Source organism: Dermacentor andersoni, chromosome 1, assembly GCF_023375885.2.
Source record: "Dermacentor andersoni chromosome 1, qqDerAnde1_hic_scaffold, whole genome shotgun sequence".
Classification (NCBI taxonomy): domain Eukaryota; kingdom Metazoa; phylum Arthropoda; class Arachnida; order Ixodida; family Ixodidae; genus Dermacentor; species Dermacentor andersoni.
In genome coordinates this window covers 110212990-110237561 of record NC_092814.1, presented here as the reverse complement: position 1 = coordinate 110237561, position 24572 = coordinate 110212990, and the positions used below count along the sequence as shown (strand labels likewise).

The window sequence follows — 24572 nt, the reverse complement described above, 5'->3', positions numbered from 1 at the left end:
TGCCACGGCGGCCGTATTTCGATGGGGGTGAATTGCAAAAACACCCGCACATTAAAGAAGCCCAGATGTTCCAAATTTCCGGAGTCCCCCACTATGGCGTGTCTCATAATCAGATCATGGTTTTAGCAAGCAAATCCCCATAATTTAATTTTTTTTCTCTGTGATAGCAGTAAGCACTGATTTTGCTATAGGCATTTCCTGGCTAGTGTGAATCTAGTGTTGTCCCCAAGTATAGTTATTTAGCTATTAAATAGAACACATTTCTGTGCGAAAGTATAAAAGAAGGGGGTATTTTCATGTTGACTGATTTTAAAGCCTGGTTATTTTTGTACTTAGTTTATTCCATCAAAATGCTCCTTGAATCTTGAGAGAGGACATTTTTTAAGGTAATGTTTCAACTTTCCTTTCTAGCTGTTCAAGCTGGCTGCACCACTCGTTACGTTACTGTAGATAGCAAGAGTGCTGCAGCACCAACGGCAGATGGCACAAGACCCAACATTGTTACGGTGACCTCAGCACCTGAAGTCCCCAAAGAAAACAAGCCACTTCGTTCTGGCTCTTTGGCACTTTTCTTCCGAAAGGTGAATATGGCTGATTTGATACCTAATTTTCTACTTTTTTTCTCTCTGACGTAGCATTTATGCCACTTTATGCTTGGGCAACATATATACAGTTCATCATCATCAGCAGCCTATTTTATGTCCAATGCAGGACGAAGGCCTCTCCCTGCGATCTCCAATTACCCCTGTCCTGCGCCAACTGATTAAACTTCATTATAACAATGTTGCATTGTACCCTAAAATGCCATCATTATATCCAGTATTTGTAGGACATGCTGATGCAAGCAAATTCATGGTTAGGTAAAGAATCTCCTCTGTACCTGCCAAGGCAAGCTGGCCTCTCGACAGGCAGACAGGAGATGTTTCAGCTAATGTTAACTTTAGCATCAAGTGGCACCACTTTCCACTGTGCAACCATTTTCTGTTGAGCAGTGAAACATGCAACCAAACCAAGCTGCATTATGTAATGTAATGGTGTGTGTGATGGTGATTGGTGTGGTTACGCAAGATTACACTGGATGTTACTTTAAGGACCAGCCAAGCCCGGCCAGTCACCGAAATGTGTGCTTTTACGAGTCATCTAAATCAGATGTGTAGAGATAAATCAATGTCTGTGAAACTGTCATTGCTTGTGGTCCTTGCTTAGAATTTTTAAGTTTTTTCAACCAGAATGCATATTTTCATCTGTGAGTGAACTGATATTCATTTTACAGTAAATGGTGTCCTATCAGACCTTACATACCTGGTTTCAATATATCCATAGAAATTCCATCACTACGATCTGTGGCAAGCCACATTTGAAATTGTGTCCAATGGTATATTAGATTTGTAATCGCTATATATGTGTGCAACAGTATTGTGTTCGTATATGCTAAACCAAGTTATCTGAGTAAGCCACCTATTCAAACTAGCAATAATTTTTTCAAGACATGAGCACTCCTCTTGTGATTGCATCCAAATGAAGCTGCAGGAGGTTTAAACTACGATTGTAACAAGCATTATAGTACCTTAAAAGGAGTACTTACACGAAAATTCTGTGTCTAATTTTTGTTTTCTTTCTTTGGTAGTTTTGACTCCATAATTACGGTCTTCGAGAGCGCCACAAATATTTAAGTACAGCACTTTTTATGCGACCTGTTCAAAATGACACCAAGGGCAGCACGGCTTTGGACATTAAAAAAGGAGACCACGTCAGTTACGTGGTATCGCAAGCAACTAAAGCATGTGTGCCGGTCAGCTTAGTGTGGAGGTTGACGGTTGTACAGTGACTGAGTCGTTGAAAGCTGCCAGATTGACTCTTCCAATGGTGCACTTTTCTTGGAAACATAGGGAAACTCGCTCTTCCCTCTTGTCCGATCGAGTGCTGAACAAACTCAGCCGTGTGCGCGTGTGCATGTGTGTGTGCCCGTGTGTGCACACATCAGGGGTGTCTGGTGCCACAAGACTGCTACTTCAGGTTTTGGCAACGTGAATAGTCCTCTTTTTTACAATCTAAGTTGCGCTGCACTTGGCACTTGTTTTGAACTGGTAGCGTTAAAAGGTAGCATGTTGCATTCTCGAGGAATTGAATTTACATAATGGAAGTACTGGGTCGGCAGCTATCCAATAAAAAAAAAAAAAAAACGCATTCTGTCGGTGCTCCTTTAAAGGGCACCTCACGAAGCCGCCATTAGAAATTTGTTATACAATGGAAGTTGTAAAGCACCGTGCACAGAATTTTCTACTGCTACAATTTTTCGGAAAGGTGTACTGCCGCGGTACTTCTGTATTATACAGTGAAGCATACCAGGGGGGTGAGGGGTTGTCACTGTTACGGGATATAGCACATGTTCCTTAATTTCCACACGCGCATGTGCAGTTTCCAGGCACAGTACAAGCATCGAGACACTTAGTAAGTTTATTGGCAGGCCTTCAGAGCTTTAGATAGACACCCATTCTTTTATTGGCTTTAAACTTCCCCTCGACTTTTGGAGTTTTTACAGCATAAGCTTTTATGGGCTCATTCCAACTGCTGTTTTGGGTGGCGACGGTGGCCTCCGCCGATGGTGTCCGGTGTCAGTCGCAGCCATCGCCGAGAATGAGAAAAAAAAAAAGAAACCCTGTTCCAACCGGGATCGAACCCAGGCCCGCTGTGTGGGAGTCAGCTACTCTACCACTGAGCCATGTCAGCGCTTGCTAGCATGCAGCGGAAAAATGCCCTATAAACGCATCCTAGCATGCGAGGAGATACGCGATATGACATGCATAGCATTGATACGTACACATTTTGCATTGCACTTGCATATTATTACACCAGTTAGAACTCCATGTAGCAGACGCACAGGTAGCGGTACAGGGCAGTTAAAGAAGGTTTCTGGGGGTTGAGCCATAAGCTGAGTGCTTGGACCTTTATGGCCCCTCGGCGGAGGCAACACTCCCCTTTGGCCTCGGCTTCACGTAGATGGCACCCCCGGACTGACCCACCCGGGGGGAATCGGTGCTTGCCTTTTCCTGTCCTCCTTAATCTCTCTCTCTCTCTCTCTCTCTCTCTCTCTCTGAATCTTTCGTGCCCTCCCTTTATTTCCATTCCTTTCCATTCTTAGTATGCTTCACCGCAATAAATTGCATATGCTTCTCTGCATAACTCTGTTGTATTGCAGCGGAGCTGACTAGTCAAGTTCGAATTATCCTGCCTAGGTCAATGTTAAGATCTGAACAACGAAAGTTTGTGTCCATAGAAATGTATGGGCGTCGGCTGGGACCTTCTCTCAGGATCAAACTAACTGAAAAATCGAATTAACAAAGGTCAACTGTATTAAACTAGCCGACGATTACGATACTCCCGAATGCAAAATTTGAACCTAGCTCTATACGTGTTTTCAGTTTGCAATATATTGGCTAGTGTGGGCAATTTGTCTTGTTAGGCTCGTTAGGCACGTTACAAATGGAGTGATGTGCGGCGCGACTGTCTCGCTAATCTGGAGATCGCAAGAGGTGACACGTGGGCGCGATTCACAGCAACCGCCACCGACAGACCTCCCAGACGACGCATGCTACTCTGTTGCCATTTAGTTGCCATCGTTTCCGGGCTACACTTTTTTTCTCACGCTTTTGTCAAACCCTCCTCTGCTTTCCAACCACGTCTTTCTTCTTTTTCTGCACCCGCCTTCCTACTTTCCTCGTCGCTTTTTTCATCCCCCGCTGTGCTCCGCATTTGCTTTCATCTTTCACTGTGCTCGTTTGCTCGGTTACACCAACGCTGTCACACACTGCATGCACAGGTGCCTAAGAGCAGCACTCTAAAACAAATGACAATGATGAGTAGGCTCCGTCCCATTGCCTCAGCCAGCAATACACCTATGTTGGAGCCAAGAAGCCTCATAATGTTTACATCGTGAATGGTGCCTTTCCTTCTCTCTCAGTTTGTCTTAATCAAAGCAAAGCTTTCTTTGCGAACCCTCTCGGACTTTCTTGACTGTGGCTGCTGGTAGCAGCTGCTGTCTTACTGAGTAGCTCACACTCAAAAAAGAAAAATTGAATTGCATGCCCGAAGGTAGCCCAGCATAGCATCTTGATTCTCTAACCATTGGGACACAATCGCACCTATACTTCTATCGTGCCAACACCAATTAGCTCTCTAAGATGATTGCCGTATGTGTCACATTGTGTAGCAGGGGTGCACAAGAGTGCATGTGCCAGTTTCTTGTATGCTAAAGATGCAGGAATAAAATGTGGCAAATTTATAGCATTTGATTAACCTCCTTATGAAACCTTCACAGGTGTATGTTGGATCTGCATAATTTTTTTTTCTATTAACTTTTTATTGTGTGGTACACTTTGAATGGTGGTTTCTTGTGCTCTGCGTTACATGGGTATTCCCGTGTTGTTTTCATTGCGGCTAGCCCTTAGTGGTATGCTGCATCATTACCTGATGTCTGACTTGCACATATGACCTGTGACATATTAAATGAAACCTGTGACATTGTCCTGGCTGGTGAGGAAACTTGCTGCTCTGAGCATGAGGGCACACAAGCTATCGTTTGTTTATTCAACAGTTTTCACGGTGTACATGGATGTAATATTTTGTGGACACAATTGTCACCTCATGGTTTATGCAGTTGGCTTGTACCTGGCAAAGGGCCTTGAACCCTTTAATGATGGCACATCTAAATATTTGAAAAAAAAAATGATCTTCTATCTAAATATGCGAAGCACACTGAGAATAAGCATACGAATTATCGAAATTCGACTGTACTTAGTATACCGGTTGCATATTTGCTGGTAAGCTTCCTAGTTCTTTACCTCCACTGTGAATCGGTGTTATTCCTGTACAAATATCTGAACACTCCAGCAAGCCATTTACTAGCTTCCTTATTCCTAAGTTGTCCTTCAAAGTCAATTTTACATTGAGCTTCCCTCACTTCAAAACTTGTCAAGCCCATATCACCCTGCACATATGCACAGTGCCCTGCACGGATAAATGGATGGACGGATGTTATGAGTGTCCCCTTTCGAATGGGGCAATGGGTTGCAACACCAAGCTCTCGTTATGTTATTGCCTAATGTCCTACCTATGTTAAAAAAAGAAAAAAAAGAAATAAATAAAAGCACAACGAATTTCGATAACCAAAGTTTCTGAATCCCTATGTGAACTTTGTTTTTGTATGCCTCCATTGTTTGTAGTTTCCCTACTTTTCTTTCACCAATCTTCCAATTGCCTCTTACTAATCTCAATTGAGGACATGTTTACTTTCCCCCTGCTCTGCTGAACCCAAGGGCTACAATGAGGCCAGTGATTCCTAAGCCGACCGCTGGGCGGATATCTTCACATTCTAATAAAACATGCTCTATCGTTTCCCTAGCTTTACCGCAGCAAGCACATGCTTCTTCTTCCTTCCTATGTCTCGCTTTATAAGTGCGTGTTCTAAGGCATCTTGATCTCGCTTCGAAAAGTAATGAGCTTCCCTTTGAGTTATCATCAATTGTTTCTTTCCTGATTTCGTTTTTTCCTCTTATGTAGTTACTCATGGCAGGTTTCTTTTCCATTGCCGCCACCCATGAGATCTCAGCCTCTCTGACTTTCCGCTTGGTGTTCTTTGTTGCTGTGTTGCTTACCATACAGGCTGCATACTTGCTGGTAAGCTTCCTAGTTCTCTTCCTCCACTGTGAATCAATGTTATTCCTGTACAAATACCTGAACACTCTCCCAGCCCATTTACTTTCTTCCATATTCCTCAGTCGTTCTTCATAATTAATTTTACTGATGTGCGGACGTAAGTACCATCTGGTGGTGCTTCAAGGTGGCTTCCTCCTGATGCTTCTGCTGCACCCTCCTCCTCCAGTTTCCTCTTTGCGCTTTCTTCACTCACGCTGTCTTTCATCTACTGTTGCGTTTGCTCTTTAATCCTTTGCTGTGCTCATTTGCTCTGTTACACCGAGGGACGATGCTGAGGCATACTGACGCTCAATGCAAGAATGGGCGCCTTAGAACTGTGCTCTAAAAAAAAATGTTTCTGGTATGTTGCCTCTAGACAACACTTGTCAATAATGGGTTAACATATTAAAACTAGCTGTCACTATATGAAGACATAGTGCACTGCTGGGCATGTAGTTGCTCATGCTAATTTCTAATGGGGTATGAAACTGTATGTTGTCATTTAAGGAAGACATTAGCAAAACATTTATGTCAGCATTTTTGTTTTGCTAGCACATTTCAACTAAAGAATAGATAACTGATGAGGTTTTCTTTATCAAAGACGTTTAATTTGCTCTTTTCTTGACCAGGTATACCACTTGGCAGGCGTACGATTTCAAGACCTCTGTGCAAGGCTAGGAATCCTGCAGAAAGACATCCAGCTCAAAATATGGACATGCTTTGAGCATTCTATTGTCTGCCACATTGATCTCATGAAGGACCGACACTTGGACCAGCTCATCTTGTGTGCAGTTTATGTCATCACTAAAGTAAGGCTGCATTTGAACTTGTTAGCTCTCTTTCTCTTTTTTTGTTCTCTATGGTGCATTACCATATAGACTCGTGTAATGGCCACACACTTGTAAGGGCCGCACCGCCAACTTGGCAGCCCAAAATTTGGAGAAAAGAATCCAATGGAGAAGCAATTGTGTTCAGTGCCCCGATGCTGTGTGCTCGCATCAGCGAATTTTCGTGTGCTGCATACTTCTACATGCCGCTACTAGATGGCAAGAGCTGCGCGTTGACCTCTGATGCAATGGTACATCCGTTAACTCGAGGTGTGCACAATTTTGACCAAAAGGTTCAGTCCCGTGTAAGGACTGCGCCTCAAAAAAATTGTGAGTGTGACCCTTACATGACTCTGTACAGTATGTCATTTCTCAGATTGTTGCTCACCTAGGATAATTTAGAACAAGAATCTGAAGCTTGTGTCAGGCCTTGGGTTGGAAGCATAATCCATTTTTCATTAACACCTGTTGTTGGCTGAGTTGAGCACTGTGGCATGTCTAGAGGGCTGGAACAAGCAAGTTACTCAAGGCTTGGGATAACTTGAGAAAGTGAGGTAGGCAGGCACTACCTTGGAGGTGCCACATGGGCCATGTGTGTGTGATTATTGATTTAGATTTAGCAAGAGGGTATGTTCAATAAAACTAGATGTTTTATAATGAACTTTCAATAGTAAACATGTGCACTTAAATTGCAGCACTTTGCATATGTATTAGTACTACTATTGTACACATTAGTACTACCTGCAGACTGCCCAGCATCACACAAAAGCAATGTTGCTTGTGTGGGCTGGATACATAACTGTGACGTGAATTCATGTAACAAAGATTATTATTATTATTATTATTATTTATTTATTTATTTATTTCGCAAAGTGAAAAAGCCCTTGTTTTGGAGATCAAGCAAGAGAGATAGAGATAAAACATTCTTATTGAAATGTCCCTGCTGGGTTCGAAAGGGGAGGCAAGCAAGAATTCTTTAGGATGTGGCACTGCTCTCTCTAGTACATACAGATAAATATGTAGCGCTCGGCATGGCATTCGAGGCTCCGTCTGTTGCCAAAGTTATAAACTGCACGGAGGGTGGAGAATCAAATGCTCATTAAATTTCTCCCAGCCATGGTTCTCACTTACTGACCTAAATATGCTAGAAGTGGGCTTGAGCCCTTGCTTTTTCGTTATCTTTATGTACTTTAGGATTGTTGTAAAATAAACACATCAGTACAGTAGCTAAAAGCAATAAATACAAAAATTTATAATCACTCAGATAAACAATTTTTATACACATAATCATTGGTGAAAGGTCTATGAATTTCGGTGGCTTGGAAATCCTTCATTAATGAAACATTTAGTGGCAGCATGCTGACATGCGACATTGTGAATGACTAATTTGTGTGTATTACTAAAGGCCTGTTTATCACTGAATTACAGCTTGGGATTACACAATAGATGGGGCTGCTTATCACCAAGCACACCATCTCCAGCTGTTTCAGACAGGCATAGAAAAAATTGTTGCCCTTTACTTTTGGCATTTACCTGCAGTAGCCACGTAGCTATGGCGTTGCGCTGCCAACCTCAAGGTCGTGGGTTCGATCCCGGCTATGGTGGCTGCATTTTGATGAGGGTGTAATACAAAAACACTCATGTACCTAGTTTTACTTGTGCATGAAAGAACCCCAGGCAGTCAAAATTACTGTGTTTGCTTGAAAATAGGTTAAACACCTCGTTAAACCGTAGTTGGCCGGAGCTTGGAAAAAGTACTTACTAAGTTGGGGGACGTGGCTTTCTTATCGAGAAAAATTACCAAAAAGTTGATTTTTTGAAAAACACATACAGTCGAACCCGGCTATATCGAACTCTAAAAAAAAAAAACTCCTATCAGTTCGATATAGAGCATAATTCGATATAAGCCTGCTGAATAATTGGATGTCATAAAAGCACATACCGTTTATAAAATCACTTTATTGATGAAACTAGCTTAGTTTCGCATGAAATAGTCCTGCATTTCTTTCTGCTTGGGCAATTTCGCTGCCTGCGACGCACGCACTTCTCCACATTGTCTAAGGAGTCGGGAGCAGCTGAGGCCGCAACCTTCCGCATTCGCGCAGAAGCACCGGACTAGTGCGAGCGCACCAATCAGTTCGGAGGATGTAGGCTAAGGACCGTCGTTGCTTTCCTCATTGTGCCCACTTTCCTCATTGTGCTCGGTACGATGTCGGCAATGTAGTCTTCGTTTTCGGGCTCTCCCGTGGTCGCGACACCAGCATTTGCACTCACAAACTCGTCCACTGTTGATTCGGCAACAGCTTCCAGAAATTCCGACAGCTTGCCCCAAGTTTCAGCATCGCCGGCAACGGCTGCGTCGCATTCATCAGAATTTACAATCATCACTGAGCACGCGGAAGCCGGCACGGCTGAAGCAATTTCGGATGAACCACTCGTACACGGCCATGCGTATGCGTCGGAGGCCACGGGCACCGGGGCGAGAGAGTGGCCGCTTTAGCCCTAAGTTCCCCCTTATTCTTCAAGATCGTCCTGAGAATTCCTCGGAATCATTCACGCTGCGGGGACACATCTGACTTCTCACTGTGTTTGACCCGATTTATGATTTCGAGCTTGACGACAAAAGGCAAATTCTGCCGCTTCATCACGACAGCACTGCGGGAGAAGGCCCACAAGGCACGCACACAATGGACCAGAAAAGCACCGAGACAACTCACACTTTCGCCATTTTGCATGACGAGGGTACGAGAGCCCCTGATTGGCTGTCTGAGCAAGTGCTGCGGGTGGGCCAGGATAATTTTTTACAGGGGGGTGTCGACGGCTCGTCTGAAGCAGTGCGGTCACGGTAGGGAGAGCGGTTGGATAGAGCCGCGCCGTCGGGTTTCCCCGCAACCGCGAGGGAAAGCCAACTTCTGGGGGCACTTTTCCGCTGCTCGACGTTCGATATATCTGGAGTCGCTGCTATTTTTGTTCGATGTAAACATAATTTTTGCTATATATACTCATTGTAACTATACCGTGCCCAGAAATTGTTCGATATATAGAATAATTCGATGTAAACGGGTTCGATATAGTCGGGTTCGACTGTATTCCGTTTCTGTAACTCCTTTTTTATCTGATTCCGAAATATGAACGCTGAAAACCGTGTAGAAGTGCTAAAAGGAATATTGTAGTAGCCAACGTGACGAAAAAATTCAGCGGAAATCGCAAAGAAACTGTTTTTCAAGCCACGATATCTCCGCAACGGCGCAACCGAGCGCCGCCGTTTTGCCCGTGTTGGAAAGCGCATTTCTGCGTCTTTAAATTTGCCGCGCCAGCTACCTCCTCTATTCAAAAGCAAGCACTCAAAAAGCAAATGATTCAAGGCAGTTCCGAGGCCTCCAATTGGCCACACCCGTCACGTGGCCAATTGGAGCTTCGCCATTGGTCTCGTTGGCGGTGCGCATCTTCTGCTACCGCGCCGCCGCGTGCAGGCCGCGCCTCTCGGCGTGCGATGTTCGTCTGTATGTGTGGTGTATACTTTCAGAAGCTTACATCTGATATCGCCCGTGACGCGCGTCTGACAATCACCTCGCATTGTTCGTGAGCACGTACGGAGCGTAGTTTCGGCAGCAGACTCCACGCAGCGCATCCTCGCATCTCAGCTCGCCAGGATCGCCAGTACTTGCGGAAAGTAGCTAACTTGTGTTGTGATATGCACCTGTGTACATATTGGTTCGCTGTCAGTGCGTGGGGAGCATAGTTTTGAAAGCTGGTTTGTGTTGTGATACGCTACTCTGGACATACCAGCACGACGCATTCATCAGTGCTTGCGGGACATAGTTTCGGAAGTTTACTGGTGACCATGGGTCGGCGACCAGTGAAGTACAAGATAGCTCATGCTTACGGCACTCGTAAGCGAAAATTACCGACGGTGAAAAAGACTGCTTCAAGGTCGCGTGGTAGTACTGTGCAGCATAGCGCAGAAGTCAGACGCGCAGCCGAGGACTCCACGTGCGGGCAGGATGCATATGCGTGCCAATAGTGCCGTTCAGGAGCCACCGCTGAGCACTTCACACGCGGGCAGAATACCTACTTGTGTCGACGATGTTGAGGAGTCGCTCTCTTACACTTCTTACGCGGGCGAAACATCTCATGCGAGCAGCAGTGGCACCGTTGAGCTTGTCGTGCCACGTTCCACATCATCGGATGCATCCAGCGATCACGCCTCAGATGTGTCCGATTATCATCTCAGCACTTCGCACGGTGTTGCTACGCCGTCTACAAGTACGGGCGGCACCATTCAGGCGCGCCTGGAGTCGCGTTTTGTATTGGCCGAAGCATCCCGGGAGGTCGCCGCGAAAGTGCCAGCAAAACTAAGTTCGGTGTTGGCGACCGCGCGGAAAATGGAACGACGGGTGAAGGCGAGGTGCTTGCCGGTACGGAACAAGCGGAGGAATTTATCATCGTTCAAATGACTGCCCTGAATGCGCTTCTCGGCAAATCTAAGTGCCAGCAGTGCTCCCAACCAGGTCTTTCAGTTCAGCTGGGAACAAGACATGGATTAGCAGCGCAAATGATGCTGACGTGCGCGTTTTGCTGTGCTGTTGCGAAGGGATGATCATCGCCGCGAAAGGAAGGTCACAAAATTTTGATGGGAATATGAGAGCTGTACAAGCTGTTAAAAGTATTGGCAAAGGGGCAACAGCTTTGACCGATTCCTGGTCAATAATGAATGTCTCCCATAGAGGGTTGCATCATAAAACATTTCAGAAACATCTCAAGGCTGAGTTCAGACCTGCCAGTGAAACAGCTGCTGCCAATATTTTTTCTGATGCTGTGGTGGCAGTGCACAATGTTTACAGGGAGCTGGACCCTACCTTTAATAACAACATAACAGTGGTTTATGATGGGACATGGTTAACACGTGGCCATACATCCCACATAGGTGTCGGCACTGTAATAGAATTTTTCACAGGACTTGTGCTCGACTGTGTGGTCCTATCAAACCGATGCCATGTTTGCACACTTGGCCCCAAAGGAGGGGATGAAGTCTATGATGATTGGAAAGCATCACGCGTCTGCCAAAAAAACACAGATGTGAACTCTGGCAGAATGGAGGTTGAAGCAGCATTGACTCTATTCAGGAGGTCCCTTAGCAAACATGGTTTGCAATATGTACAAACGTTTGTGATAGTGACAGTAGAACCTTTGTAGCACTCTGTCAGGACAAGACTTATGGATTTATTCCATTTACAAAGGAGGACTGCATTAATCATGTCAAGAAAAGGATGGGGACGGCTCTGCGTGCTCTGATCACAAAAGGCAAGAAAGGGCAACCTCTTGGAGGGAAAGGTGGCCTCACTCAAGATTTAATAAATAAACTGACGAATTACTATGGCATGGCTCTGCGTGACAACGACAATGTTCAAGACATGCAAAAGGCTGTGATGGCAACATGTACTGATGAAGACCCCCATCATGACCTTTGCCCGCAGGGGCCCCAAAGTTGATGCCAACATCAGGCTGCAGAAGCAGATAAGGAGCATCCACCTCCTCACAAGTACTGGCTTGGAAAGCATGTTGCCGATGCATTGCTGCCCATGTACCAACGCCATTCTGACATGCAGCTCCTCGGCCGTTGCCTAGGGAAAAAAAAACAAAACGCTGCCGAAAGCCTTCATTCGGTCATATGGTCGCTGCTGCCAAAAGATAAAAACGCATCATTGGTTGCGACAGAAACAGTTGTCCATGAGGCAGTCTGCAAATACAATGCTGGGGCCCGCCATGCGTATGCTGAGTATTGTGCAACACTTGGACTGCAACCGGGACAACATGCTCTTCGCAGAGCAGCGAAAAAGGATGTCTTGTGGAAAAAGAAGTCAAGCAAGGCACATCAAAGCAAAGGCAGGGCACTCAAGAAGCCGCGCACTGAAAACGACACAAAAGATTACAACCCCGGTGCCTTTTGATAATGTAAAATGTAAGGTACAACTTTGAAAGCCTTTTTCTCAAAATGACTTTTCTTGCTTCCTGCTTTGCTCGTACCACTGATTTCTTCGGGACCACTAGGTCTATTTGAGTTCCGTTTTTTTCCCTGTATTCCTGGATGTACTGTCCAGGGCATGACACTCTTGCTTTTGCAGTTTGACTTTACTACAATTAACAGTTCAGCTACTTGCTCACAGCCTGAACGCCTGTCATACAGTCACCTCTTAAAAAATGAGAACCAAAAGAAAATTGCATTGCAAATAAAGAAATCTAAGAATGTCATGGCCTCAACCATTCATCTTAGTATGCACATTGCTTTGCACAAGTGTTCTATCATATATTTTAAGTGATTCAGGCTTGGAACAAGGCCAGAAGGAGAAAAATATTATACATAAGAACTTTCTAGAGATATCTTTATGAAATTTATATAGTAGTATCACAGAAACGTTGCTGATAAGTCTGCCAATTTTCATAAAAATCCACGGAGAAATAAGAAAGTTGTTATCGAACACCACGTCCCCCTTTAACCGAAATAGCATGAGATCGCCCACTTACCTGTCAAAAACGGAACTCAGATAGAGTACGATGAAAGGGGAAAAAACATGCAGTATTTATTCGCTTCACGTCACAAAAGTGTTATTTTCGTTTGATGCTGTGGCGGCCTAGCAGCGACGACAGCGGCCTCAAATTTACTGAAGCTGCGAGCCAGCTTTTCAGCCAGCCCCCTCTTCTCGGCAAACACTTGCATGCCAGATTCCTCGTTGGCGTTGCATGTTCTCGATGCACGCGGGCGGTAGCACTGCAGAATTCGCGTGGCGCCTTCTTCATTGCGGGGTGCTGTTCTCGTCGCGACGAATGCATTCATGAGGCTGACATAATGTGTAGCTTCTGCCACTGTCGGGCCTGAATCGCCCGTGCTGTTGCTTTCCGTGTCGTCCTCATCACTGTCGCTAGTTGACACTTTGGCAACAACAGAGGCAACGATGGCGATAAGTCGAACCTCATAGCCGACATCTCTTCGCAGTCGCAGCAATGCTGCCGAGCAACTTCTTCACATTCCAAATGCCACACACCGTAGTCAACTGTAGATCCCTGTCACGTTCGATAGCACGAACGAGGTCAAATTTTTTTTCTATGCTGAGCACTCAGCGTCTTTTTTATCAGAGCTTCGGCATCATGCGAGTCTTTGCTTGCACGATGCCACAGCCCCACACCGCTCTCTGGTACGGCACCAAAATGATGTTGATGTGGCTTCATGCGTAAACGCACAGGGTGCTTGGAGGCAGTTCTGATCTCTGAGGCTTGGTTGTTCTGCCAGGCCGCCCGATGGAGATGACACACCACTGTGTTTGCGCGACGAAAACTGGAAACACTACGTGTTAACCTATACGTACGCAATAAGCTGGTGCAGTTTATATGGATACAAAACACATTATGTTCAATGGCCGCCGAGTCGGGGATTTGACTTTACTACTTTTAATACGAAACTACTGTTTTAGTGGGTACAGTTTAACGAGGTTTTACTGTATAGGGTCGACTCCTATATATTGAACTCGCCGAGAAATAATATACAGTAATCCCCCGTTTAACGAAATTGCCTTACTCGAAATATCGCTTTATTCTAAATTTCTTCTGGTTTCGACCCAAACGCATGCATTTACTTGAAGTGCACGAAGAGCTTGACTCGCTTAGAGCGAAGTGGCAAGCGGAGGCATCGTCGCTGCCCAGCGGCGGCGACCCTTTTGCGCATGCAGTGTCAATTTAATACTGCTGACGAATTAGTCTCATGCAGGTACAGAACAGGCCACAAAAGTACCAAACCCATGACCGATGACCGCCTAGTAACAGGTAGCAAGGGAGTGCCGAGTGCTCCCAGCTGTTTTTTGCAGAGCGAATGGAAGCTGTCAAATTCCATGGTGCAGCGTGCCCGAACCGTTAATCTCAGTCGCAATCACATTGCTGGGATCCCCCATGATAGAATCCACACAATAATAAAGTTTTCCTGACACTTTGCAATGCCAGAAAACCGCAGTCTCTTGAATGCCGAAAAGTGGCCATAAGACCGCGAGCAGACTTGCGCCATAGCATTCCATGGAGTGTGCTTGATGAGCAAAGTTTTGCTGCTCTAAAGAACACTTCTGGTGCTGAAACGTGCCAAAAAGCACAAAAGAAGTGTCCCTCCGATTATAAGTGGCATGTTTGACACGAGGAGCTATGTTAACAAATTGGAAAGACTACTTTGGGGAAGCCGGTCTAGAAATTTGCTCGCCGCTCGCCATAATCGCCCTGCATCGCAATAAAACACCACCCCTAGCTTCGTTGCACTTTTGACGATGCAAATCAACCGATAACTTGCCGAAAACACGAAAAATCCGAGTGTCGCCAGCGGCAAGTCAGGCTATCAACATAGCGGGTCATCGCAAGCTGATGTTTCTCTGGCTATTTTCTTGAGCTGGTCATGCTCGATTCGCACCATCCGACTTCAGACAAACGGTCTAAATGCATGGTAGGGTCATTAAATTTTGTTCCTAGACATTTTCAATGGCGCGTACGCAACAATGCGCGAACACCGACATTTACACCGTAGAATTGGCACGGTTTCGTCGACAACGGCACGCCGGAAAGCTTGTTTAGCGAGCTTCACAGCTGCATACCTTGGGAAAAAATTGACCAGTGATCATGCAAAGCCTACTTCAAAAGCGTTCAGTTTTCAAGATCGCGCTGCATACCCACAATGAGCGGCTAGTCGTTTCTGAGCCCAACAAACACAACCTCGGACTCGAGCCACGGCATTTGTGGCACTTTCCAGCATGATACTCTCGTAGTCTTCCGTGACCTCTGCACCCCCGCATATGAGTGGCCACTGCCTTCCCCTCCTCATTTGCTCTCCAGTCTGCAAGCGATTTCGATGCCAGTCTCACTCGCCTTCATGTCAACTCCTCGCCTCCGCGCTGCCAGTTTCGACGTCGCTGCTCCTCCAAAGCTGCCCTCTTCTGGCCTGCCCTCCCGAGCACAATCTTCCACAAACGGGTGCCCTTCCGCAGTTCCGGATTCTTGGTCTCCACAACTCCGATCACCTTTCTTCCGCTACACATCAAGCCAATGCCAAGCCCGCCATTTCAACCATCACCATCACCAGCGCACACTGACGAGGAAAGCGAGATGCGCTGACGACATTTTGAACCTGCTGCCGTCTGTGTCGCCCGCTGCATTCAGTCACTTTGGCGTCGAGGGCCGTGCGTTTGGATTGCCTCTATCTTGAGGGCCAGAAGATCATGGAAGGCAATAAGACTAGGATTCTGGGTTTTTGGATCCAGAGCAACCTGAAAGCCTCCCACACCATCCAAACCCTAAAGTCTGCCACCAACCAGATCTCGTGGATTATAAAACGAATTACAAGAAGCCGCAAGGGCATCCGAGAAGAGGACACGCTTCGCCTCGTCCAGGCTTTGGTGATCAGCAGAATAACATATAGCATGCCGTATCACTATCACTCGCTAAACAAACGCGACCAAGAACAAGTCGATGCCATCATCAGAGGCGCGTACAAAATGGCCCTGGGTCTCCCTGTCACCACCTCAAACGAGAAGTTAGCGGCCCTCGGGATCCACAACACCTTCGCTGAGCTGTCGGACGCGGTTATGGCTTCGCAAAAGACCAGACTACAGAAGACGGCGGCGGGCAGAGCCATCCTCCACCGGAACGGCAACGGAGCTCCGTGCCCTCGATGGGCAACGATCACTCCCGCCTGAGGTCAGAGGCAAGATCAAGGCGAACCCGATACCGAAGCACAGGAGTCATGAACTCCATGAAGGACGACGCAAGGCTCGCGTCGACAGACAGCGCCGACAATTCAAGGGTGACCCGTACGTAACGTACGTGGACGTGGCGGCGTACGCTGTAGGGGGCCTCTTCGCGGTAGCCGCCATCAACGGGAGAGACAACTCCTTGACCCTCGTGGCCTCCGTAAGGGCAGAGACCCCAGCTGCGGCTGAGACCATAGCCGCGGCGCTGGTAATAAAGCAAGAAGACGGGGTAGGCAGGGAAGCCCATGTCGTTACCGACTCGCAACAGGCCTGCCGTAACTTTACCAACGGACGAACACCACTGCTGGCGGCTCAGATTCTAGGCCTGAGGCAGGCTGCAAGAATACCATCAAATCACGTGGACGCCGGGCCACGTGGGTCTGGAGGGGAACGAAAGGGCGAACGCCCTAGCTCGATCGCTAATCAACCGAGCGGGGCAAGACGAATCGTCTCATCAATCCCCACCCTTTACCTTCATGCCCCTGCTGTCCAATTACTGCGACCGACTCAAGATCCAGCGACTCAATTGCAGGATTTATCCTCCACTTCACAGAAAGCTCAGCACTGAAGATGCCGTAGCTCTCAGACTTATTCAGACCAACACATTTCCAAACCTACACAGATACAGTAAAATGTTCCCACATACATATCGCGGCAACTGCCCCTGGTGCGGCGACACACGCCCTACACTGTTTCACATCTCGTGGGGGTGGGGGGCAAACCTCAACACTTAAAGATGCCTAGTACGTCATTTGAGCGGTGGGAGGTACAGCTGACCGGCGGTACCCTGGCGGGACAAGAAGCTCTCGTCCAGCAAGTACGTCGAGCAGCCATGGCCAGTGGAGTCCTGGAATGAGGACACCACCCACTCGACCTCAAGAGCAACCACCTCGATGGTTCGAATAAATGTTTTCTCTCTCTCTCTCTCTCTCTCTCCGTGCTACAGACCATGTGATTGTGTGTTATTCGGAGTGCTTCGTTAGGCATGCCTCATATGTGCTTTTGTGGTCTACAATGATAAATGGCTCCATCAGTCTCCGGGTGAAAGTGTCCGACTTTGGAGCAAAAAATTCTGCTGATAAAAGAAAAGGAAAAAGGCAGCCGGCAGAAAAATGACATCACGAAGGCATTAGGCATAACGCCGTCTACTTTATCAACTGTATTGAAAAACAAGGAAGCTGTGCTGGATGGCTTTGAAGAGATCTTCTCGGTGAAGAGAAAGAGGAATCGTGATTTGAAATACCCCGAAGTGGAAGGTGCACTTCTACAGTGGCTGAAAAATGCCAGGAGTGCAAATCTCCCTGTATGTGGACCTGCACTTACTGCAAAAGCCGAAGGTCTCACCCTCTAAATGGGCCATAAAGATTTCAAGTGCAACAATGGCTGGCTTGAGCGGTTCAAGAAAAGACAAGGCGTGGCCTCGAAGTAGATCGTTGGCGAAAGCGCAGCCGTGAACCGTGACACTGTAGATGTATGGCACCAACATTGGCTCCAAGCTTTACTAGCAAAGTATGAAGACAGACATCTACAACCTAGATGAGGCTGCATTTTTCTACAAGATACTACCGAATTGCACATTTACTACTGCTAGGGTATCCTCAGCCGGAGGAAAACAGAGCAAGGAGCATGTCACAGTGCTGTTTGGTGCCAATGCAACAGGCGAGGGCAAGCTTCCCTTGTTGATACTGGGGAAGGCGGAGATGCCGCAGTGTTTCCGAAATGCTACTATTCCCAAGGAATGCAAATACAGAAGTAACAAGCGAGCATGGATGACTGCTGCTATTTTTGAAGACTGTGCGCCTTCTGGATAGACGGTTCAGTGCAAAAAATTGGCAAGTGCTTTTCATAATTGACAATTGTCCGAGCCACAGGAAGATCGGCAACCTCAAGGTGACCGCTGTGGAATTTTTGCCTGCAAACACAACTGCAGTACTGCAACCAATAGATCAGGGCGTCTTTGAGACCACCTAGAAACTGTACCGCAAGGCTCTTTTGCAGCGCATGCTCACAACGTATGACGCCAGGAAGAGGTACAACATTGATTTGCTTCGTGCGATCCATTTGTTGAACTTTTAATGGGAAGAACACGCACCTTCGAAGGTCGCCAACTGCTTTGCACACTCTGGCTTTTCCCACGTCGTCATCAGCGACCCTGACGATGACCAGCCTGTCGATGACCGGACTTGCAGCTATCTGTACGAGGCTGTTCATAACATTGCTGGCCCAGAGGTACAAGGCGACTTCGAGACATTCGTGTCGGCAGACGCTGCTGCTCCCGTGGTCGCCCCAGCGACAAATGTTTAGATAATTCACACTGTTGGTGGCCCCGACAAGGACGAAGAGCTGGCGGACAAAGAACCACGTGAAGTGCCAACTATGATGCAGACGCGGGAGTTGCTACGCCTACTGCGAAATAAGGTTGAATGCATGGGCGGCGGCCACGGCCTCGTGCAGTGCTTGTTCCAATTAGAGCAGGGGTTGCTTGCACCCGGTAATAACTTTGCACCCAGTAATTAAGTTTTGCTTCACTGAGTACATTGTATTTTGACTTTTTCGCAGTTGTGGCGCAATTAAAGCTCGAGTGCTTTAGGTTTTCTTGAGTGGTAGCTTATGTCGAATTACCGCTTATAATTAATTTTTTTGCCGTCCCGCTGACTTCATTATAAAAGGGAATACTGTAATTCGAATATAGGTCGACCCATAGTGTTTTAGAAAAACGAAAAACTTTGAACTTGACACACCTTTACTGTAAGCTGGGTAATAAATCTCACTAGTCGATGCCAAAAGCTGCATCCGTGTTGAAGCTACCAAAGAAGTAACTCTAGTAGAACTTCGTTAGCTTAGTACTTTTGCTAGCTTTGTTGACCAATATGGGTCTATACCTTTTTGGGTAACATTTAAAAAACGTAATACAGTCGAACCTCGATATATCGAACAGCGCGGTGATCGCAAAATAGTTCGATATAGCCAGAATTCGATATATAAAATCACGTAGAAAACGCGTCAAAAACTAGCGCAAATGAATCAATGAACCAATCGTGGCGCAATAGATACTCACATGAAGCTTCAAACAAAGTATTTATTTAGTTCGCTGAAAGTACTGAATCAGCGTAGCCTGCTTCATATTGGCAACCGCGTGCTTGACCACGGCGTCCTCAACATAGTCCAAACGGTCCACAAGAGACAGTCCAGTGCCTTCTATTGCGCCGCAGTAGCGGCGTACAACGGCCAAAGCAGCTACAGCCTCAGTTGCAGTCGGGAGCGGGGCAACATCAGCGCTTGCTGGCTCAGCAGTCACTTCTGCCGCGATCTCCACGTCTGTTAACTCCGCCACTGTTCCGGTGCTGTCGTCACCGCCAACGAAGTCCGCAATGCACATGATGTGTGGCTCAGCACCGACAAAGCGCTCCAACTGGCTCCACGGCCGCCTCGATCACGCGCGCACGGCGGGGGCAAGCCTCGCCGTGCGCGCGTGATCGAGGCGGCTTGCCCCGCTGTGCGCGCGTGATCGAGGCGGCCGTGCTGGCTCCAAGCCGCCGCGTGTGTACGCCGCTACGTTCAAATGGCGCCCTCGGCGCAACCGATGTGGCCAGCTGTCGTACGCAGCAGTCTGGAACGCCGATCACGCCGCCGCTATCTTCGAGAGTGTTGCGGGAAAGCTCGCCTCATGTCAACAGAGCGCACTTTGTCTGGGGCGGCGGAGTTCGATATACCCATTTTACATCCGGCCCCGTTCGAAATAAAGAATTAAAAATGCATGCGATTTTCCATGTGATATAGAAATTGTTCGATATACGCAATAATTCGATATATCCGTGTTCGATATATCGAGGTTCGACTGTAAATAAAATAAAAAGGTAGACTATATCCTAATAAAAAGATGGAGGACGCTTAAGCTTCGCCTTTAAGAGTGGAATGAGATAGCATTCAAAGATCCTGCACTGCTTCTCACACTTCCCGGTCACTGTAGCATACGTAACCATAATATTTACCGGGAAACGCTGGCCACGAACGCTGTGCATGAAGGCGGGCTTTCTGGTAGAAACGCAGCCTCTTGCATGGGCTACGATGCGATAAAGCCCCTTGATAATTTGAAAGTAGTGACACTCTCCTCCCCGCAGCGCTTTCTTCCTCGATTCTCCTCGCCTTTTCTCCTTGGCTCCCGCGGATGGGCCGCAGCATTCTATGGAGGCGCGTTATTTTGGGCCAGTTGCACAGCCCAGTGGTGTTGAAAATTTTGAGAAATGCTGATAACCGCATCGATAATTTAGCTCAAGGCAACGTTTCTGAGGAGGTTGGTTTTTTCCTAACGCCGTATGAACGGGGCATACTGATGTAAAAGGAGCGTTGAGGCAAGTTCGATACTGCAGACAATTTTTCTGCCACATGATGAGATGCTTTACTTTGTGCGTCTGAACTAGTATTGCTTGAGGCACATCCCTCTGCGTGTGGCTTATTGAGCCAAAGCCTTAGATCTCTGCTTCAAGGTCGCGTTGGGAGGTATTCAAAATATCACGTGACCCAAGGAATGCCAGAAGCGAACCAAAGCATGTCCAGACGTGTGTAAGATATGATTACTGATCAGCAAAGTTAATTAATGATTGATTAGCGATTGTATTAATATACATTAAGGTTATTAAGAAGGAATAAGATGTGTTAAGGAGAATGAAGGTCGATAAAGGTGCATTAACAGGGTGTCTACCAACCGGGAAAACCAGGAAATCTCAGGGATCTTAAGTAGTCTGGAAAAACTCAGGGAATTTGTGCCTCTATCAGGGAAAATTAGCTGTAATTTTATTGAAAGGGTCAAAAGTCGTGGTAATACTGGCTCGAGTAACAGACAGGAATCGTAATTAATCATCTTTGACGCCCTGTCTTCGGCTGGAGGAGTTGCCAGTGTACAGTCAAGGACCAACTTTCCGGATGCCTGATAATTTGGACGGCTTCGCGGCACCACCATGTACCCCATAGAGTCAATGTATCAGAACGTCTGAAACTTCGGACACAAAAACCCTTCGCCATCCGATTTTCTGTACTTTTGGACGCGACCGCAGGTTCGAAACAGTATTAATAAAAGCCACCACCACTGCCGTTTTAATTACCTCGCCTCCTCGAACCAGTGCTCTCGCACGCAGATCCGCTGGCAGCCATAGCCACCACTGTGACAACGCTAGACCTAGCTGCTTTGACGTTCACTATTGAGCTTCTTGCCATTGGGTGCCATGTCTTTCTTCGAAAGAATTCGCTGCTGTCAGCCATGGCACTGACTTTGTGGTCCTCGCGATTGGCTTAGAAGCTTGGAAAGCATGGTGCGTTGCATAATGCCAGTTCCCGAAAGTCAGCTTCCCCTCTCTACAGAAATGTTGCTTGGTGAAGCATACACAAAAGTATTGCAGTAAAGCATAACAAGCGTGGGAAGGGGCTGTTGCCACGGGACACAGTATGTATTCATTAATTATACACGCGTGCACCCGGTATCTCCTGTCGTAGTACGAGAACCGATATGCCTAATACGTGTATCGACAGGCCTTCAGAGCGTTTTCGAATGTGCCTGTGGCGGTTTGAGCCCTTAAGGGTAGTAAATGACATGCATTTATTTTTTCCAACTGGCCGATTTTTCGGATGTTTTCACGGCGCCTAGGGACTTCGAAAAATCAGACGTGGACTGTGCAATTGACCAAGAAGATGCTTCAAATAGTCTGTGGGGCGAACGAGTGGTGGAAGGAGGATAAAAACAGAAAGGACCGGGAAAGGAAGCGTGCTGCCGCCGTTTTGAAGGAGCTTGAGCTCAAAAAGCGAAGTGTTGCCTGAAGCCAAGATGCAGTTGTCCCCCTTGATCCAAACCAATATAAACTACTTAAAGCAGTGAAACACAACACTGAGGCATCGTGCGTGGGCTGAAAGTATGTCAGGACAGTTAAGGTTGACTTACGAGCTGTTGAGAAAGTATCTCAATTGTGACAAAGTTTGGGCCTTATGCCACTGAGCTTGCTATCAGTTGATAGAAATAGCTCATATTCGAAAATATTTGCTTCTGTATGCATCTCCTTTTTATTCGTATCTGAGAATGTCCGACTTGATTTGCAATTTTTTTTTAAACATTTTATTTGCTGTGCATTTTAGAAACCCATCCCTTCTATTCTCTTTTTGAATAACATGAACATTACTACTTAGTATTCAAATTGGATTAAGTCTTTTTTTTTTTTTTTCATATGCTTACTAAGGGTGACAGCATCGGGCGATATGGTTTCAGCCCGTCTTGACATAAAACATAGTTCTGCATCACTCAGTGAATTTCGCAAAGACACTCAGGGAAAACCTGGAAAACTCGGGGAATTCGGAGATGTCAACTTGGTAGACACCCTGATTAGGGAGGATTAGGGCAGATTAAGGTGGATGAAGGAGGATTACGGTGGAATAGGATGAAATACGTTGCGTGCTAAACATTATTGCCTGCAGAATATTTTTGGTTTTTGCATTACTACTTTATGACCACAATCACGATTGATTACTCAACCTTCGTAATCAGAGCGCATTGATGCAATGATTTCGGCCCGTGTTAAATTTTAAAAAAAGTTTTCCTACAGAACAAAACCGCAGAAAGATGTTTTTAAATGTTCGCTATTCAAGTGAAGATTCCCGGCCTCCGCCTAGAAGTCAATATCAACAGCAAGCGTGTGCGATCATGTGAACACCCCCTGCCCATTTCCTGTATCCAGGAGAAAACCAAATAATAATCATTGCCCACTCATTCATGCGTGGAAGTGCTGTTCAAAGCAAATTCCAAAATTCTAAGGTGTCCTTAGGTATCGCCTAAGAGATGCAAATGTGAAAGTCTTGTAAAGCCTACTGTAATTCACCTTAATCCACCTCCATCACCCTTCTGCCACCCTATTCCACATTAATCCATCCTTATCGGTCTTATTTATCCATCAATCCTAATTCACCTTAATCCATCCTAATCAACCTTAATCCTTTCATCCACCCCAATTCTTTTTAATATGCCTTAATCATTGATCATGCACCTTAATCCTCGTTTATACACCCTAATCCACCCTTAATCCCATTAATTCACCTTAATCTTCCTTTGCCCCCTTAATCTCCCTTAAAACACCTTAATCCTCCTTCATGCATCTTAATCCACCCTAATACACCTTAATCCATTTTAATACACCCTAATCAATCGTAATCCTCCCTAATCTGCCTTAATTCAATCACTAATGAATGATTAATTAACTTGGCTAATCATTAATTTCTTGTACACGGCTGGACATGCTTTGGGTCCTATCTGGCCTTGTTGGGTCACGTGATATTTTCTGTTCACAACGCGACCTTGAAACAGAGATCTAGAGACTTTTGCCTTAAAACTTTAAAAAAAAAACGCAATATGGACTAGCTAGCACTCATCACCTGCAATACCACGGGTATAGTTGCCGCTAATTTGTTCCGGGCCTGCATTCATTGTATGACTGATGCAAACATCGATGTAAACTGAAAATAATAGCTCCTCTACAAGCCGCTATTTCGAATTTAGGTATAACAGGCAACATGTCCAGCAATAATGAAAAGTGCGATCGAGAGGCTGTATCATTGCTCAGAATTCTTCACAGCAGGAAACAACTTACAGTGCTGCATTTCCGACTGAATAATAAGAGTTGGCGACGTGCGAGGAGATGGAGTCCCACCGGAATATTAAGCATACTGAGAACAACCCCATTTTTATGCATCGTACAAATTGCCGCAGCAAAAACGCTGGTGAGCAGGCCGGGAGAACTAATAATGACATGCCTAATGCCTATGATGCCTATGACATGCCTAATGCCTATGACATGCCTAATAATCAGATTGTGCTTTTGACATGTACAATTGCAGAATCATTATTCTATGTTTGGAATGACCTTGGCACTTACTTTTGTTGCTATGGGAAGATAATCCAAACCATAAAGTGGTAGTGCCATGTTTTAGTACTGTGGGTGCCATGCTGAAACTGTCCATGCTTTATGTAAATGTGAACAGCATATGAAGTAATGCATGGGCACTAAAGGTGCTTGAGTGCTTTGTATTTATGTGAATGTGATAAAGTAATGCATTCTGCATAGGCTTGATGTTACCTTTGTGGCCACAGGCAAATCTTTCTTGTTGCTCCAAATGCATATGTTTGGTTCTTGCAGTACTGCTTGTGTAAGTCACAGACTTTATTTATAACCAGTTGTCAATACTCCTGCCTTGTAAAAAGTAGTCCTGTATGTCCTTGGTGACACAGTCTCAAAGAGAC

General features: G+C 46.2%; 1 protein-coding gene and 1 pseudogene across 2 annotated transcripts in view; both read left to right on the top strand.

Moving 5' to 3' along the window:
* The window catches only part of LOC126545609 (retinoblastoma-like protein 2), a 118534-nt gene that overhangs the window by 69000 nt on the left and 24962 nt on the right, over nt 1-24572 (top strand). For both annotated transcript variants that reach the window (XM_050193527.3, XM_050193526.3), the window contains 2 exons: nt 412-581; nt 6324-6503. In XM_050193527.3, coding sequence (XP_050049484.1) covers nt 412-581; nt 6324-6503 — 350 coding nt within the window. The remainder of the gene's footprint in view (nt 1-411; nt 582-6323; nt 6504-24572) is intronic.
* Nucleotides 10526-12472, top strand: LOC140215439 (uncharacterized; annotated as a pseudogene).